At 30.3% G+C, this 18,000-nt stretch overlaps 1 protein-coding gene across 6 annotated transcripts in view; it reads left to right on the forward strand.

Annotated features, from left to right (window-relative positions):
- Positions 1-18,000, forward strand: part of mle (maleless) — a 45,063-nt gene that overhangs the window by 19,775 nt on the left and 7,288 nt on the right. For 5 of the 6 annotated variants that reach the window (XR_001343612.3, XM_014425625.3, XM_014425624.3 and 2 more), the window contains 15 exons: positions 7,018-7,191; positions 7,532-7,729; positions 7,812-8,025; positions 9,298-9,537; positions 11,026-11,237; positions 11,322-11,436; positions 11,844-11,938; positions 12,192-12,404; positions 12,500-12,674; positions 13,463-13,639; positions 13,736-13,920; positions 14,009-14,170; positions 14,531-14,635; positions 15,974-16,089; positions 17,622-17,819. Coding sequence is in view for 5 of the 6 variants with exons in the window: in XM_014425625.3 (XP_014281111.1) it covers positions 7,018-7,191; positions 7,532-7,729; positions 7,812-8,025; positions 9,298-9,537; positions 11,026-11,237; positions 11,322-11,436; positions 11,844-11,938; positions 12,192-12,404; positions 12,500-12,674; positions 13,463-13,639; positions 13,736-13,920; positions 14,009-14,170; positions 14,531-14,635; positions 15,974-16,089; positions 17,622-17,819 (2,579 nt within the window). In the remaining variant the exon portion in view is untranslated. The remainder of the gene's footprint in view (positions 1-7,017; positions 7,192-7,531; positions 7,730-7,811; positions 8,026-9,297; positions 9,538-11,025; positions 11,238-11,321; positions 11,437-11,843; positions 11,939-12,191; positions 12,405-12,499; positions 12,675-13,462; positions 13,640-13,735; positions 13,921-14,008; positions 14,171-14,530; positions 14,636-15,973; positions 16,090-17,621; positions 17,820-18,000) is intronic. The other variant, XM_014425623.3, reaches the window with a different exon arrangement.

Raw genomic sequence — 18,000 nt, forward strand, 5'->3', positions numbered from 1 at the left:
GACTGAAGAATACGTACCGCCATCTTGGCTTTGTTTGGAATACAACGTATTTCTTTTAGACAAAGAAAACTGGTTAGCTTGCTTTATAATTTAAAATAACAAATAGCAATATTAAAATTATACATAAAATAAAACATATCAAAACCCTTTAAACATCAAAATATATTATTTACTACAAAAGGAGCATATTACAATGATTTTAATGAATTGACTAAATAAGAAACATGGATAATGATGATGTAAACCATGTAAATGTAAAATAATGTTCTTAGGATAGGAATCGTTTAGCAAAACATTAGTTGAAATTACTAACGTGTTCTTTCGAATAAAGATACTATTAATCAGGAGGTCTTAATATCCTGGTTAAAACTGTATTGAATGGATAAGTTTTTATACAGAATTTTTTGAACTTTATTTTTCTTCTTCTGAAAAATCAACAATACTGACTTAAATCCTGAATACTTATCAGTACAGATTTTAATTGGTTTCCTATAAAATTGAAGAACGATAAATTTTCTTTAAGATTAGAAAGTTGCATCAAGCTCGTTAAACATGGTTTTAATTCTGTTCAGTTTACTTTTTTCTTCTTTTTTTTTTAGATTATATGGGGTCTGATTATATCTGATGACCTATAAATCCTTCTTGAGTTTGAAAATTACTTATTCAAAAATAATAAATAATTTATATAATTCATTACTGATTAAAAACATATAACTAATAGCAGTTTTTTTTATACTGCTTAATGTCTCATTTGTTTTTATACATTCTTACTTCTTTGTGTGATTTTTCAGTAAATTATATATAATAAATTAAACCTAGTGGAACAAAAATGCAAATAATTTTATTTAGAATTAAATTGCATCTAGCCTATTTCTACCTTCCCTACGTAGAATTGAATTGCTTGGTTCTGTTACTACATTGCTAATGGTTATTCATTTTTTTTTCTTAAGAAAGTTATGATAAAATTCTTCATTTTTTCCAACATGATATCTGCCTTTTGGCATGAAAACAAGGCCACTATTGATATCGCAATTGAATAATATTGCTGATTCAGACAATCCTACATTATGAAACTGATAAAACTATTGATATTTCATTTTAATGAGGTTTTTGAACTTGTTTTCTGTATTTAATTATTATTACCTTGGCCCCAAGTGTGCCCTGTTTTGGTATTTCTCAATAAAGATGTAGTTTTTCATATTTTATTGAAATTACGTAATTGTCTGATCTATAGTCGCTACGCTAAACTCTACTAAATGCATTTTTCTGTTCAAATGTTTCTTAAGTAATAAACTTCCATCACCTGGGCTGATTTGGTTCTATTTTCTGTTATTTTTAGCTGTAGTGTAGGTTGTCTCTGTAGTTCAAAAACTTCAGGACTGTTGTCCTGCTGTTGCTTTCTTTGTGGTTTTCTCATTTATAAGTTCATATCTTCTCTGAGAGCTCAATTCTAACAACATTAATTGAAATAATTTCTTCATGATATTATAAAAAGTTTTATGAAATTTAATTGTTAAGAAGCATTGGAAATATTGATAAATGAGTCTTTGAGTTGACAGAATGACTAACTCCATAAAATTTATCTTTTTACTTTCAATTTTTGAGTAAACTTTTATATTTTTGTTCTTCCGTCATAAGCATGAGTAGAAAGTATGAATTTTGTGATGAGAAACATAATTAAAATTAATCTAAGAAAAATTAATTACATCATGGTTTGCGTGCTAGTTCACTCAAAGAAGCCTTAGAAAAGAATATGAAATGGGCCTTAGAATTAATATTGTAAGAGTACTGAAATCCTGAAAGTACGGCTTGACCACACTAACCTAAAGTTTGATAATGTTCCATGTTTCACCTGTCTTAGATCTTCACTCAATAACAAAAACTCTTATTAGCTATGTGTATAGTGACTGGAAACTAGCCCTACACAAATATTTGTATTTTTGTCTCATGACAGTTCATGAGAGAGATATAAAGCTCATATTTAATTAACCTCCGTGAGACCAGTGGTGAGTTCTGGCTCTGAAAAATGATACCTGTATTTGATGATATAACATCATATGCAAATAACCTCAAAGTCTTAAAAAGAACTATTGTTAGGTGAAAATAAAACGGCATATATAAAATAGGCAATCGGCTTATACTTAACAGTGCAGAGTGTTTTTAGTAATAAGAATGTTGTCAACTATATCAACTCTGTGATATTCGATCTATGTCCTGAGGATATCTGTAGAGAGAGTCCTGTGGATGGAACAAGAAGAGGAAGACGAAGCAGTATCTGGAGCAACAAATTAGACATACACATTCTCTGATTGGGAGTGAGTAATAGACGCAAAAGCAAATCAGGTGGAAAGAAGTAAGCAAGGGCTACATTGATCTGTTGCGCTGGATAGTTAAATAAAAGAAAACGACATTAAGACATTGGCACACTCTAGACAGCTAAATTGGCTGAAATAAAATTATTCCAGACATGATTGACACCCTGGTTTTATCAATTGTTTTGATTTTTTCTAAATAAAACTGGGTAGGTCTCAGTTATGGTGAATGAAGTTTCTTTCGGTTGTGAAGTCAAGTCTGTTTGTGTGTTTGTAAACTCTTTCAGTTATTTTCTAACTCTGGAATTTCTAATGGAAAGGGATATTGTCTATGAAGAATTCTCATAGAAAATTTAATATCTGTGATTTTTGTCCTGATGGCCTAAATCACGATAAACCATATTTTACTGTTTATGTTGAGTTGATTGCTAACAGTATCCTAAACTATACTAGCAAACAGTACCCTAAACTGTACTAACAAATAGAACAAAATGTTTCTGGAATTCAGTTTCTTATAGAAATAATTATCATGACTGACATTTATGACTCTTTGGAAGGGTACTCAAATTATAATACCATTCTTCTGTTTTCGGAATGGTTTGAGTACAAATCCTATAAAAACATTTTTCCAATATTTGACCATTAATGATTTCAGGAAGCTCCATGGTTAAAAAAGTCCAAAAATCAGATAAAAAAAATTCAGTATCTGAGTATTATGCTTGAGGTATCAAATTTCACAATTGAAGTACTAAATAGAATGAAACCAAAATCAGTGCTATCAGACCATCAGAAGTCAAAATTTAAAGTATATGAAATAACAAATACATACGGAAAACTAAATGAAAATCCCGATCGTTAGATTTACTTTTACTTTTTAGAAAAAACTTCATAGTCGATTATTTTGATGGTTTATTTATTTTTCCTCCTTACAAAAGAGACATTGCACCAAAATCAGTTTCCTATCTTTTTTACATAGCTGAGGTATAAAGTTAAATGTGTTTTGAACACGCCAACTTCCCGATTTTTTTCCGGAATTCCCTGGGGAGCGACTATCCTTAATATTGACTCAAGTCCAACATTTCTAGTCTTAAATTCACCTAAAATAAAAAATCAATCAAAATGTAAGACCTACCTATTTTAATTTCGGAATTCTCAAAAACAAGCAAAACAGGTGTGAATCGCATCTTGAACACCCTCGTAAAAGTGAAATAACTTTAAACTAGTCATTAAATTTGTTTATGGTAGCAATAAGTAAAAAACCTTCTGAAACTAATTAAAAAAATTAACAAATTTTCTATAAATTTAAACTTTTACATAAAAAATACTAAAGGATACTGTTGTTTTATTTTATTTTTTCAATTTACATTGCGTTCTCAAATTTGGAAATAAATTCGACCAGCAAAGACTTGCAGTTTTTCGTCCATTTATTTTATATTATTAATACTAATATGTGACTCAGTTTCGATAAAGTAGCCGACCTTCCGAGTGAAGGAATTAACAGAAGAGATAAAACGCTATTAGATTTTCTAGGAACAGCTAAACCTAAGCGAAATAAATCATTATTTCCTCGGTAGAGCATTATAATCTTCCCTGTTATTATCGCTATTAATCGATGCCACAATAACAAATTCTGCAGTCATTGCCTTAGTGTATAAAAAAATAACAACGAAATAAATATCTGTTGCGCTTGTTTGTGATTCTTATCAAGCTATCAACATCCCCTTTAGCCGTCAGCATAAATTTTATCAAACGGAAAACTTAATAAAAAAATATAAATATGTAAATAATATCTCCTTTGTTCGTGTTTAAAGCTCGTGCAATTTGTCCGATTTATTCGGTGAAACTATAAAGGCCGCGCGTGACGTCTGCTAAATTAGATTAAATTAACCTCAATTAACCAGTTACTTTAAAATAATTGGCTCCGGCAATATTGTGATAGACAATGTTGACGTTATTCTGATCTATGTATTTCAGACTTTTTTCTTTGTAAAGAATGCTAGAATCATTTTTTTCTTTTAAATCATAGTATCAATTGTACCATTTGAACAAGTACTTATAATTATATTAAGAAATGATGTTATCTGCCAATTGTGATACTTATATGAAATCGTTATTTAGATGCCATAAAGAAAGTTTTTTTTTGAAAACTCCAATTTATTTGTTGAGTTATAAATATTAATATTAATTTTAAGGTTTCTTTTATCCATTGAGGCAATCACTAATTTTTAGGCTGAAGGTTCCATATAGTAAATCCTAAATTGCTTAATATGACTGCACTAATTAATAATTCTCATAGGTAATAATGAAGGATTTTGATCTGAAAAATGATACGGATCCACTAACATTTTATATATGAAATAAAGAATTTTTTTTTTTAGTTCATATTTCTACCCAAATCTGTCAAATTGGCAATCAGCAGATTGCCTGACTGTTACGAATCAACAAATAACATGTTAAGTATGAAGAAGAAAAGCATCCATTTGTACCTCATCTCTGACTTTTCTTACTTTTTTATTGTCATTAGATCCTTCATCCATGTTCTTTTTATGCTCCTTGTGTTCTGAGGCATGAGAGTCATGACAAGTTGATCTATTAGCTTGTTTTGGTGTCCCAGTAGTTATTCATTAAAGTATTTGTAAGTTCGTATGTAAAATCGTGTTGAGACCATACAATGGTGCGTTGGTCATAATTCTTGTTTTTAACTTAAAAAATTGTTTTTGATGTGAGTCTATTTAGAGATTCCATAAATTTGTGGTGTATATATCTGAATTGGTTTCAGTAAATATTTGTGAGTGCTTAATTTTTGTCTTTTTTTTTTAAATTGGAGTTTCATCTGAGTAGTAGTTTATTAGATTTAGTTTCAGGTTTGATGACTAGAGTTTTTCTTAATATGCGGGCCTCACCTATCAAACATTGGTCCGATATATTGTACTCGGTCTGTCTGCAGGAGCCGTGAGATATTGGAGGGAAAGTTTCATGTCTCAGTGTAAAAGTAGTGTGTTGAGATTTCATTGTTCAGTTGAATTTTCCATAGTGGGCACCAACCATGCAACTTTTGTGAATTGTAAGTTTAGTGAGACCTGTGTTGTATTTTGATATCTAGTAAATGAGGAGAAGATGGTTGGGGGTGCGGTCAATGAAACACAAATAAGTATGACTAACTTATTTTAATGTGCCGACGTTTCGGCTAGAGTTTCTAGCCTTCTTCAGGGCTAAAAACAAAACAAGATAACAACCATAAGATAATAACCACAGTAAGAATAGAAATATAAAAAAATAAAAAAGAAAATATAAACAAAATAATTTTACACAAACAATGAATAGTTTTACAAGATAGAATTAATAAAATTAAGTGATGAGAGAAGCGGGAAATAAAATGTAGACATAGGTAATTGAAAAAGTGGGTACAATAACTTGATTAAGCAAATGAAATAAAATTAAAGTTATATAATGTAAAGAAAGAAGTATGAACATATTAGTTATTAAAATATATAATAACTAATATGTTCATACTTCTTTCTTTACATTATATAACTTTAATTTTATTTCATTTGCTTAATCAAGTTATTGTACCCACTTTTTCAATTACCTATGTCTACATTTTATTTCCCGCTTCTCTCATCACTTAATTTTATTAATTCTATCTTGTAAAACTATTCATTGTTTGTGTAAAATTATTTTGTTTATATTTTCTTTTTTCTTTTTTTATATTTCTATTCTTACTGTGGTTATTATCTTATGGTTGTTATCTTGTTTTGTTTTTAGCCCTGAAGAAGGCTAGAAACTCTAGCCGAAACGTCGGCACATTAAAATAAGTTAGTCATACTTATTTGTGTTTCATTGACCGCACCCCCAACCATCTTCTCCTCATTTATCATCCACGGTCAACTATCTCTCATAATTTTGATATCTAGTAATTATGGCAGTGTTATCTGCAAAGGTAGCTATTATTATTTCATTTTTGGAATGTCATATGATAAAAAGCCAAAATAAATTGTTTGCATCATAATCATATCACGGTGACTAGTCTTGGTCTCTTCTAACAACTTCCTGCTATCACGATGGCCTTTTGTGGCTTTTATCCAATCCTGAAAACAACAGTTCTTATGATACTCCTGCAATTAACTTCTGTCAATGGTCATCCATCAATAACTCTAGGACAAATACGAACATTAGACAAATATTGAGTTCTAGTAGCTTCCATGGTGTTAAATATTAAGTTCTAATAGCTTCTATGGTGTTTCACTACTACAAACAAGTATGATTGGGTGTGTTCATCCACCTTAAAGGAGTATTAAACAAATTAATGTTTTTTATTTACTAACTTCAGCAGTCATGGACCTAGCTGATAAGTGTTAATAAAGTTCAAATTTAAAAAGGTTGTAGCAATTAAAAGAAAACTACAAGCTGCCAAACCAAGTTTTACTTTTGGCATTATAAAATTGCTGCATTAATATTTGGGATTTAGCACTAGCATTTGGTAGCTATTGATGATTGTATTTATTATCATGGCTAGTTTCATATTTTTAACAGTAAAACATTTTAATAATTATAATACGAACGTTTGTCCTTTGAACGTCCTTTGAATAAAAATTCCAGGCCTACCAGTCCACATGTAATGCTTTTTATTTTTATATATTTATTTTTTATTATACTAGAGTTAGATTATTATTATATTCATTTATTATATTATTATTTTTTCAAGTTTCAGGGTGACAGAGGGGAAAATGAAGAACCAGTATCCCTTCTTTCAACGACTGTTCTTGCAGACTTTGATAAAACTTCATCAGTTAATGCTGGCGTTGTTTCATGGTCCCCTCCTTTACAAAATTGGAATCCATGGACTGGTTGTAATATTGATGAAGGTCCCCTTGCTACAGTAAGTCTATATTATTTAATTATGAGAGATAGTTGATGAACAAGGAGGAGATGGTTGGGGGTGCGGTCAAAGAGAAACACTAATAAGTTGAATTAAAATAGGTTAATCCAGCTTATTAGTGTTTCTCTTTGACTGCACCCCCAATCATCTTCTCCTCGTATATTATTTAATAATTTGGTTTTATAAAACTTTTGAATTTGAACAGCTTTGTATTAGATTGATTGATCTCATTTTCATTTTAGTTACATAAACTAGTTTTTTATTGTAAAGAGAGCTGAAGTTTATTTAGATAGTATTTCATTTTACAAATTATCTATAATGATTCTTCATTATATTTTAGGCTTCGTTAGAGCAGCTCAGTGAAGATCTCTGCTCTGGAGCTAGAGAGCGCCTCCAATCTGACTCTGAACTCCAAAAGATGACTGCCGAAAGAGAGAATTTACCCGTATTTTCAATGAAATCAGACATAATGGATGCCATTAATGATAATTCCGTTATTATCATCAGGGGAAGTACAGGATGCGGCAAAACAACACAAGTAATTATTTAATTTCTGTTGAACAGTAATTATTATAATGGTTTTTAGTTTTGTAAATAATGAATACTGTTCATTCTTGTAGGTCTGCCAATTTATATTAGATGATTACATTATGTCTGGCCAGGGTGCATTCTGCAATATAGTTGTTACTCAGCCCCGAAGGATATCTGCTATCTCAGTTGCAGACAGAATAGCCCAGGAAAGAGGCGAACAGATTGGTATGAGTGTAGGCTACAGTGTGAGGTTCGAGTCCTGCCTACCTCGGCCATATGGAGCAATTATGTTCTGTACAGTTGGTTAGTTTCCTTTATTTAAATTATCTTAATGAGCAGTCAACAACCAATCCTTAAGTACAAAATGTTCTGATGGTTCTTTCCAATTATTAAAAAATTGTTAGTTTTCTCATCTATTTAGTTTACTACTTGTTGAGCTTGTGTTATTGGGATGATACTGGCCTGTAGGCGACTTCAGGGAAGGCCTTGACAAGGTGTATTCCTGGGAAGCATGATCATAGGAACTGAAAGAGTCAGTCGAATTTGAGTTTGATGCTGGGAAGACGATATTGATATTTGATAGATCCAATATTGGAGGACGAGTCTCGAGCACTGTTGGTGCAGATTCAGATGGAAATTTTCAGATGAGGTGATGAAGCTACCCTGGTTTGAAATTCAGGAAAGGATATTTCAGATGGAGAGATGAAGCCCCAATCAGAAATTTAGGAGAGGGAAAATTTCAGATGGGGAAATATAACCTTAGTCTGAAATTTCAGAAGAGGAGATGAAGACTTGTTCTGAAATTTAGGAGAGGAAGTTTCAGATGAGATGAAACCTCGGTATTAAACATTTTTTATAAATATGAAAGAAGTATTTTCTCAACCTGAGTAGTAAAGAAACGGCTGTTGTGAAATTTACAAGATAATTAATTTCTTCTTAAAGTGGAGTGTTTAGTGAAAGTTGGATGATGTGCCCACTAGCTTTTTAAAAAGAAGGTTTAATCATTATTACGGAGAAAATTATATTTGATTTAAATGGTTACTTTAATTCTTTATCCTCTTCACTGTTATTATAAAAAACATTTTCAACGAGATACATTTTTTTTCATAAATAAATTTTTGACGATTGAGATGAAAAATCAATTTGTATTGACCGAACAATCATTCTACCTCCATAGAAATAAAAAATATACTTAATCAATTAAATTTAGAGTATGATGTTCAACATTCTTCAAACAGTTAACTTTTTCAGGATATATGCTAGCAATAATTTTGATATTGTTTAGTCCAAGGTCTTTGTTCCAAATATCGTGGTTTTTTTTTATCAAACTAACCTTGTCTATCCTAGCGTTAGTGATCTATTGTGAATCTATTGATAATTTGTATCTAACGGTCATCTATTAAATGAGTTGAAGTGGCAGGAATGTTTTTGCCATAATTTTCTAGCTTACTCATTAATTATGATACTTTATTCATATTGAAAAACTAATTATAATAATAGTAACAAACAAAAATCTATCTTACTTTAGATTATATGGATGATGACCTACAAAATAAAATCGTTTTTTGGTTTTAGGTGTATTATTGAGAAAACTAGAAGGAGGATTGCGTGGTGTTTCTCATCTTATAGTGGATGAGATACACGAAAGAGATGTCAATTCTGATTTCCTCCTCGTTGTCCTTAGGGATATGGTGCATAACTATCCAGATCTGAGGGTCATTCTCATGTCAGCTACTATTGACACTACGCTCTTCTCCGAATATTTCAATAAATGTAGAGTACTTGAAATTCCGGGCAGATCTTTTCCTGTTAAAAGTAAGTTTAAATCAATTTTTTTAAATCATAATTTATAATTTTATATTATTTCTGTATAACACATGTTGGTCTGTATTTTAATGTTACTGTTTATTTTAAGTATTAATATATAAATATTAAATATATATTTTTATCTTGCTCTTTGATTTATATCAGTTATCTTTAGCCTTCATTTATACACAAGTCCATGTGCTAAAGCAACTTATGATGTTATTGTAGGGTGGAGTAAATGCAGAAATGTAGCAATTTGGTAATGGTTTTGAAAAATGGCAGCATTTGAGCTCCCTGCCTTCAAAACCTTTCAGTGTGTTCTCTCTTATCTGATACATCATATCACTCAAAAGGGAGGGGGTTAGCAGGATCTTTACTGCTATGTGACCCACATTTTTCTGTTTTAAAATTACTAGAGATCATACTCACTGGGAAAAAAAAGTTAAATATACCAATTTGTTTTGTTTTTTCCGTAAGCTTTGTTTGTTTTTTCCCCATTACAGCTATTGTTAGTTTTTACAATACCACATTTGATGTGGCAGATGCGGAAGTGAGTTAGAAATAAAAAAAGAAATTTACATCATAAAGTCTAAAAATTTAAGAAAATTTAACTGTGGATACATAGTTTATTTATCTAGGATCCGAAGCCAACCGACGCTACTTTAGAATAAGAAAACAGCTAAACTGTTAATACTTTCTAGAAAGACCAAGCTATAAAACTGGTCACCAAGCGCTTCTGCATGGATCTGAGTATTGGACAACATCTAAGGCTTCTGAAAAACAGATTCTAATCCTCAAAAGAAAAGTTCTGTAGTGAATTTAATGAGGGCTAAAAGTTAAAAGGAGAAGAATGGATGAGACACATTAACGAGGAGCCTATATCAGCCTTTGGAGAGGCTGATGAAGCTGAGGCCAAGTTATGTTGGCCATATTACCAGAATGGGTGGGTGGAGATACCAAAAATGCTCCTAATAAAGAGTGTCCCAAAATAAACGTAAGATTTTAACTTGCTACAATTTGTGCAGTAAAGTGTTGGCAACCCTGTTTAAAAAAAAAATTGACAGCTCATAGTCTAAGGTTACTGAGCTATCAGTAACTCAGGCTGTAGGAAGCCAAGGCTCTGGAACTGGGATGTAGTACTGCTAATAAAAAAAATAAAAAAAGTATATTATAATCTACACAAGACAAACTACTTGTTCATTTTGTTTAAATACTGGCAGTTAGTGTTTTCTAGTAAGAAATCATATGATGAAATTTTTTTAAATTATTATTAAAGCTCATGTGATGAAATTTTTGCCACACTTCACTCTAGTTGAATTAAATATAAGAACACTATAATATATTACTCAATAAAATATGATAATCAGTATTATTTGTAAATATATTTCATTTTCTGCATATATTCCACGCTTGTATTTTATATATTACTATATTTTTGTTTTGTACTAGTTATAATATCATCTTAATTTTTTTTTTTTTTTTTCTGAATCTTTTTAGCTTATTTTCTGGAAGATTGTGTCCAAATGGTCAAGTTCGTACCTCCTCCTGACATTCGTAAGAATAAAAGCAAAGATAAAGATGAAGAAACTGTCGGGGCTGGTGAAGATGATGAAAACATGAATTTAAAAGTGAGCCCTGAATATGGTGAAGCTGTCAAACAATCCCTCTCCAAGATGAATGAGAAAGATATTAGTTTTGAATTGATAGAGGTTCGTTTAAAACTGGTCTATTTTAAGAATATATATTTCTTTTTGCAGCAATCATTTCTATTCACCTATTAATTAATGTTTCAGGCACTAATTAAATATTGCAAAGGCACTGGATTACAGGGAGCTGTTTTAGTCTTCTTACCAGGATGGAATGTCATCTTTGCCCTTATGAAATTCTTGCAACAACATCCAATTTTTAGTGAGTTTTTTTTTCTCTTGAAAACAATTAATTTATCTAAAATTAACTTGGATAAAAAAACTATCAAATATAGGCTTATGACCCACAACACACTTAAACAGTGCTTGATAATTTTTTTGAATAACTTTATAATCTTTAATAAAGAGTTTTCTTTTATAATCTTCCATTCTTAACCATGAAAGATTCATTTTTCCTATTATCAATTCGACGAATATATAGTAAAACCAGCTGTCAACTTACTGTCAGTATTCAAGAATTAATAAATTATCCATCAAGATTGTTACAATTTTCTCTTCAAGAAACATAACAGGTTTATTGTGTGGAATCACCTTAAAATGAACTTGATGTTAGGCTGGTGGCACAAATTTGAAAAGTTTAATTGTTATGTTTTATATGTTGTTATTTAGGTGGAAATAACTACCGTATTTTACCTCTCCATTCCCAACTTCCTAGGGAAGATCAAAGAAGGGTTTTCGAAACTGTTCCAGATGATGTTATGAAGGTATTTTAAAATTTTCTTTTAACTGGAATACTATTATATTTGTTTTACATATTTTTTCAATATTAATTACATTCTAGTACTCTAATTTGAAAAGATATGCAGATAACATATTGAACATAGAGACTCAAATATATATTGAAGTCAGGCTCTTCTATCATTTATTATTTTTTTAAATTACTCAGCTCTTTTTTTATGAATCTTTATTAGGTAATTCATTTATATTAAAGAAAATCATGTTTTATTTTCTTTCTAGATCATTCTATCTACCAACATTGCCGAAACATCTATTACAATCAATGATGTCGTCTTCGTTATTGATACATGTAAAGCGAAAATGAAACTATTTACTTCTCACAATAATATGACAAATTACGCTACAGTTTGGGCATCAAAGACTAATTTGGAACAGAGGAAAGGCAGAGCCGGTCGTGTGAGGCCAGGCGTTTGTTTCCATCTTCTCACCAAGGTCTTTTTTTTCTCTTAATTATGTTATATTTAACGTTAAATGTGATATTCTATTGCCATCTGGTAGTTTCAATTAACTTTTATCTCTTTCCATAGGCACGTTATGAGAAGCTTGACGAACACATGACCCCAGAAATGTTTAGAACACCCCTTCATGAACTCGCCTTATCAATAAAGCTTCTTCGTTTGGGGAGCATTCGTCACTTTCTCTCAAAGGCTCTCGAGCCTCCACCAATCGATGCTGTGATAGAGGCAGAAGTTCTTCTTAAAGGTATTTTATTTTGTTTTAATTTTATTATTTAATATTTATAATTTCTTTATCTTATCATTGTACTAGCAATATTTAATTCTAAATTCTAATGTATTTCCTCACTCCTGCTGTAGTACTTTACATCTCCTCATACTTCTGTTTAGTTTCCAGACTGCAGTTTAGTATCCTAATTTATTCATCATTTTCCTTCTTTTTCATTCCTTTCTTTCTTTTAGTTTCCTTCTTTATTTGTTTTTACATTTACTTATGCCTGTTAATTTATCCGGTATTACACTCCCTGTGCATTTTACTCCTAATATTATAGTACCGTATTTATTATTTATACTGTACTTATCATTAATTTTCTTTTGCTTTATTCTGTACATTTTTATATAATTTTCACATTATTTTTTGCTCATCTTTTAGTCCTATCCTAGTTTAATTATCATCACTATAGTCTCTCATTATAGTTTTATAGTATTAATTTACTTAAAATCATTTAACATTTCCATTCTCAGTTTTATTTAACCCAGAGCCCTCTGAGATCAAAACTTGTGATTTTGCAAATTTCCTTTTTTTTTTTTTTTTTTTTTTTTTTTTTTTTTTATCCCTGTAGTTAATGTGTTCTAATATATTAGTAGTTAATATGTTCCAGTTTTTCAACTCCTAGTAAATATATATTAAAATCATCATTCATCAAATGATTTTAATCTGTACTAAATTGAATGAATTTCTAATCAGATATTTTGTATTAGTTTTGTTATTGATTTTTTTTCTAGTTAATGTTTTAATTAATTTTTAAATTTTAGAAATGAAGTGTCTGGATGGCAATGATGAGCTCACTCCCCTTGGCAAGATCCTCGCAAAGTTGCCTATAGAACCGAGACTTGGAAAAATGATGATACTTGGCTGTGTTTTCCAAGTAGGTGATGCTCTTGCTACGATAGCTGCTAACAGTTCAACTTTCCCTGAAGTGTTTATTACTGGTTCGTCCTTAGTATATTAGTTGTCTTTTTTGCTACATAGTTTTATAATTGTAGAAACAAAAGTAATGAACAATTTTCATTATTATAATTTTCCAGAAAGAAGATTAACGGGCATCCAGAGGGCTTTTGCCGGCACTAGATGTTCTGATCACCTTGCAATGTTGCATGTCTACAGTCAGTGGGCATCTGCATGTAACAGGGGAGGAGAAACGGCAGGGCTCACATTTTGCGAAGCTAAGCAAGTTTCAGAACCTACTCTTCGAGTAACAGCTGATGCAAAAGTAATTTTTTTTTTTAATTATTTAGTTTTTATTTGGCATTAGTTTCTCAATGCTAAAATGAGTTCTTTTAATTTGTTTTTGGTTATAGTCACAACTGAAGGATCTGTTGATAGCTTGTGGATTCCAGGAGGAATCGATGCTGTCAATGTTTTACCAATTTAATGATGAGGATGAAAACTTAGACATAATAACAGCTCTATTATGCTTAGGTCTCTATCCAAATGTATGCTACCATAAAGAGAAAAGAAAGGTAAGTAGCGCATTTTTCGTAAGGCAGTTTTACTGATTAATGTAATCAAATCTTATTAAGCTTAAATGCTCTTAGGAAAAAGTTCTTTTATAGAAATGAGTTCTTATCTGTATCCCATCTTCCTTCTGTATTTATTTAAAATAATCAACTAAAGGCTACCCACTGTCTAGAGGCCGGGTGTGCTCTAAGGGGGTCTCCTTGCCCTAGGATCGATCCACGGCTAATATAACAGAATAAGTAATTATCTGCTACATCCGGTCTCGAACTTGGGTCAGGGAGGGGAAAGCGCAGTGAGCTTACACAACACCTTACACACTGAGCTACCCTTTCACCTCATATTACAAATGTTTATTTTTGCAGGTGTTAACTACAGAATCAAAGCCAGCTTTGATCCACAAAACATCGGTGAATTGCACTAAGTTTGAAACGAACTTCCCTTCTCCCTTCTTTGTTTTTGGAGAAAAGGTAATATATTTCCTTTAGATTTATCATTGCATTTTAATTGCATTAATTTAAAATTTAGGCTTATTCGTTAGATAAAATTAAGTCGTAATTGTAGTTTTAATTATTTAAAAAAATTAATATATAAATAAAAAGAATTGATTTATTTATTTTTAAAAAAATAATTAATTTTATTTCGAATTCAGGTAAACTTTTTTTTTCATAATATTTGTTTTGTAAATTAAACTTCAATATACAGTTTCTGATAATAATTTTGAAACATTCACACTCATACATTCAATGGCAGACCGCAATGGATGAGTCATGAAGGAAACCATACGTGAACATAACATAAATTTTATATAACAGCCATGGTTTTGAGGCTTAATAAGTTGCTTCCTTTTCAGAATGTGACAATCACAACTATGAGGTAATTTAAAATTATCTTATTCGCCTAATGGTCATCCATAGTTTCTTAACTGATATTTCTGATAACCCCCCTGAGTGGGTAATTAATTATGTAGAAAACTGAAAAACTGTACTAAATGGTTTATATTTTGATATAAATACATATGTACATAGCTTGAATTAAATTCCATTTTAATTAATTAAACGGTTGTCTTCTTCCATAGGTGTAATAATCTTGTGTAATACAACAGCAGTTTTATTAGCTAAAATCTAAAGCCACAAAACCAACTTTATATCAAAAGAAATTCTTCCTTTTTATTCCTTCACATTCTATAATAGAATATACTTTGAGGAGTGGAATAGATATTTGATTTTTCATAGGAAAATTAAATTAATGAAGTGTTTATATTTCATTCTCCTAGCCTCTCCATTTCTGTTTTTATGGAAATTCACTTTTTATTTGCTCTTTTCCTTTTGCTTTCTATTTAATATTTTTATATTTCATATTAAATCATAAAAATATTATATTTATCCCTAAATAGAATACTGAATTGTATTTATAAACTTCATTCAATTAATGGATCTTATTGGAAGATTATTTGTTGAACATATGGAATCGATGAAAGTCCAAGTTTTTTCGCCCTGAGTTACAGGGCTAAATTAAAAAAAACACAAACATTTTATTGCAGGCCTGTTAGATCACAAAGCATTATGAAAGGAAAACGATCTATGCCTATTCTTTGTTGAGGTGTTTCATTTTATTTAAATTAAAATAATTAGTATTTGTTCAATGCTATGAATTGAATTTTATAAACATATTTAAATTTACCCTGAATAAATTTCTTCACTATAAGCCCTAGCTGTCAATGTTATAATAAATTAAAATATAAATTTGCTTTTCTTTTTATTCTTTTCCCGGAAAAACTATATTTTATCTCTTTATATTTCCTTTAGATAAGAACCCGAGCTGTATCCTGTAAACAGACAACAATGGTAACACCTTTACATCTACTTCTGTTTGGTTCAAGAAAAGTGGAATTGGTCAACAAAGCTGTGAGGCTTGATAATTGGTACAGATTCAATTTTTTTCTATTTCTTCCTTGAAAAATTATTTTAAAATCTAATTTAGATGAAATCATATGTGGAATGATAGGAGATAAGTTATTAAAGAAAAATTAAAATTAACTAAGCAATTGATATAACAGTATCGCCACACTTTCAGAAATTATAATTCACCCTATAAATCTATTGAACAGCAATGATTACTATACTGTAGACTAAAAGATAACATGTTTGAATTTATCATTTGCGTAGTTAGTCTCTTCGAAATTTTAAACATTATCATTTTCTAATTTTTATGTTAACAGGTCTTCATATCTTTTTTTCAAAAAAGTTCTAATTTTAGCATCTTGATCCTTACAGGCTTCTTCTATTTGCCATTATTTTATTATCTTTTAAGAGTTCGAACTTTGAAATCAATGAATAGATCATATAATTTGTGAAATTATATTAAGACTCCTATTCTGTAGCTTTGGAAGATCACACTAATCTCTCTCATATGTATGCACCATTCAATATATATATATTGTAATAATTTAAAAATTACTAAAATAAAATAAATTGAAATTTTTATATTTTTAACTTAAATTCTGATATCTAAAAGATAGCTTAGGTTCAAATTAAAAACTTTAATATTAAATAGATAATAGAATTTTATTTAAATTTTATAATATAATAGACTCTTAATCTCAGGGTGGATTTCTAGGCAATGAGAAACAGAACACTTAATACTACTATTAATACTTAATTAAATTAATAACTCTTTTACACATGTATTTAAATTTAGGTATAACAAAACTAACTAATTTCATAGATTCTTCTTTTGATGATTTCCTCAATTAACTAACACTGACTGCTGACAATCTCTCAGTAAACAAACACTAACAAAACAAAGTATTGGTTCTCTTACAGTTTTTAGTTACTTCTCATCCATCGAAGTGTGTTGTTAGGCGATCCAAACAAAGAGTCCCTTTTTCTTCTTGGGTGACTCTTGGTTGTCCTCTTTTTTCAAGATGTCCACCCTTGCTGGACAGAAATTGATGAGGACCTCCTCATCCTGGAAACATCATTTCCCAATCGCGCCCAAACAACGAATGAATCCAAAAAATCAAAACCTGTCTCGATGTTCCATGCAAACATCGTTTGTCGCACAACAGTTATAGATTTTCGCAAATGATTTAATTTCTGAATATTATTCTTTAGCACTATTTCTTGACTTCTATTTTTTCTTAAACTTACTGTATTTTCAATTGTGATGGGAAGAGTTAAAATAGTTTTTATGATATTTGAATCTGCTCAACATGGCCTTGATTGAACGGACTTTTTGAAGGATATGTACCGCCATCTTGGTTTTGTTTTGAATCACAAATTTATTGTAGATGATGAAAATTGGATAGCTTGCTTTTTGGTTCAACAAAACAAATGAACAATATTAAAATGATACATAAAATAAAAACATATTATTAAAAACCCTTAATACATCAAAATATACTATTTACTCAAAAAGAGCATATTAGAATATATGTTGTCATTTGTTCTATAGGGTTAACCTTGAAATGGACTTGTCTTCAGCAATGGCCGTCTTGAGTCTGAGACCTGCCATAGAGGGCCTGGTCGTTAAAGTTGCTACAGATCCAGAATACCTCTCAAATTTGTCACCTGTTGATAAAGATGTCGTCGACATTGTAAAGGAGCTCTGTAGAATGCAAGCTGGTCGCTATGGTCTCGATGAATATTCTCTGTAAGTTAAATTTTTTTATAAGTGATCTATTCACTACCTCTAACAGAAACCGAGGTAGTGTTTAGATTAAATGAATCAAATTTTATTTTTTAATTATGTATTCCATGTTGGAAACCAGGAGACTTAAGCACTTCAACTCATCGATGATGATAATTGTACAAAAAGCAAAGTCAATGGATCA

This window comes from Halyomorpha halys, unplaced genomic scaffold, assembly GCF_000696795.3.
Source record: "Halyomorpha halys isolate HHAL.00 unplaced genomic scaffold, Hhal_1.1 Scaffold524.1, whole genome shotgun sequence".
In the NCBI taxonomy this organism is placed as follows: Eukaryota; Metazoa; Arthropoda; class Insecta; order Hemiptera; family Pentatomidae; genus Halyomorpha; species Halyomorpha halys.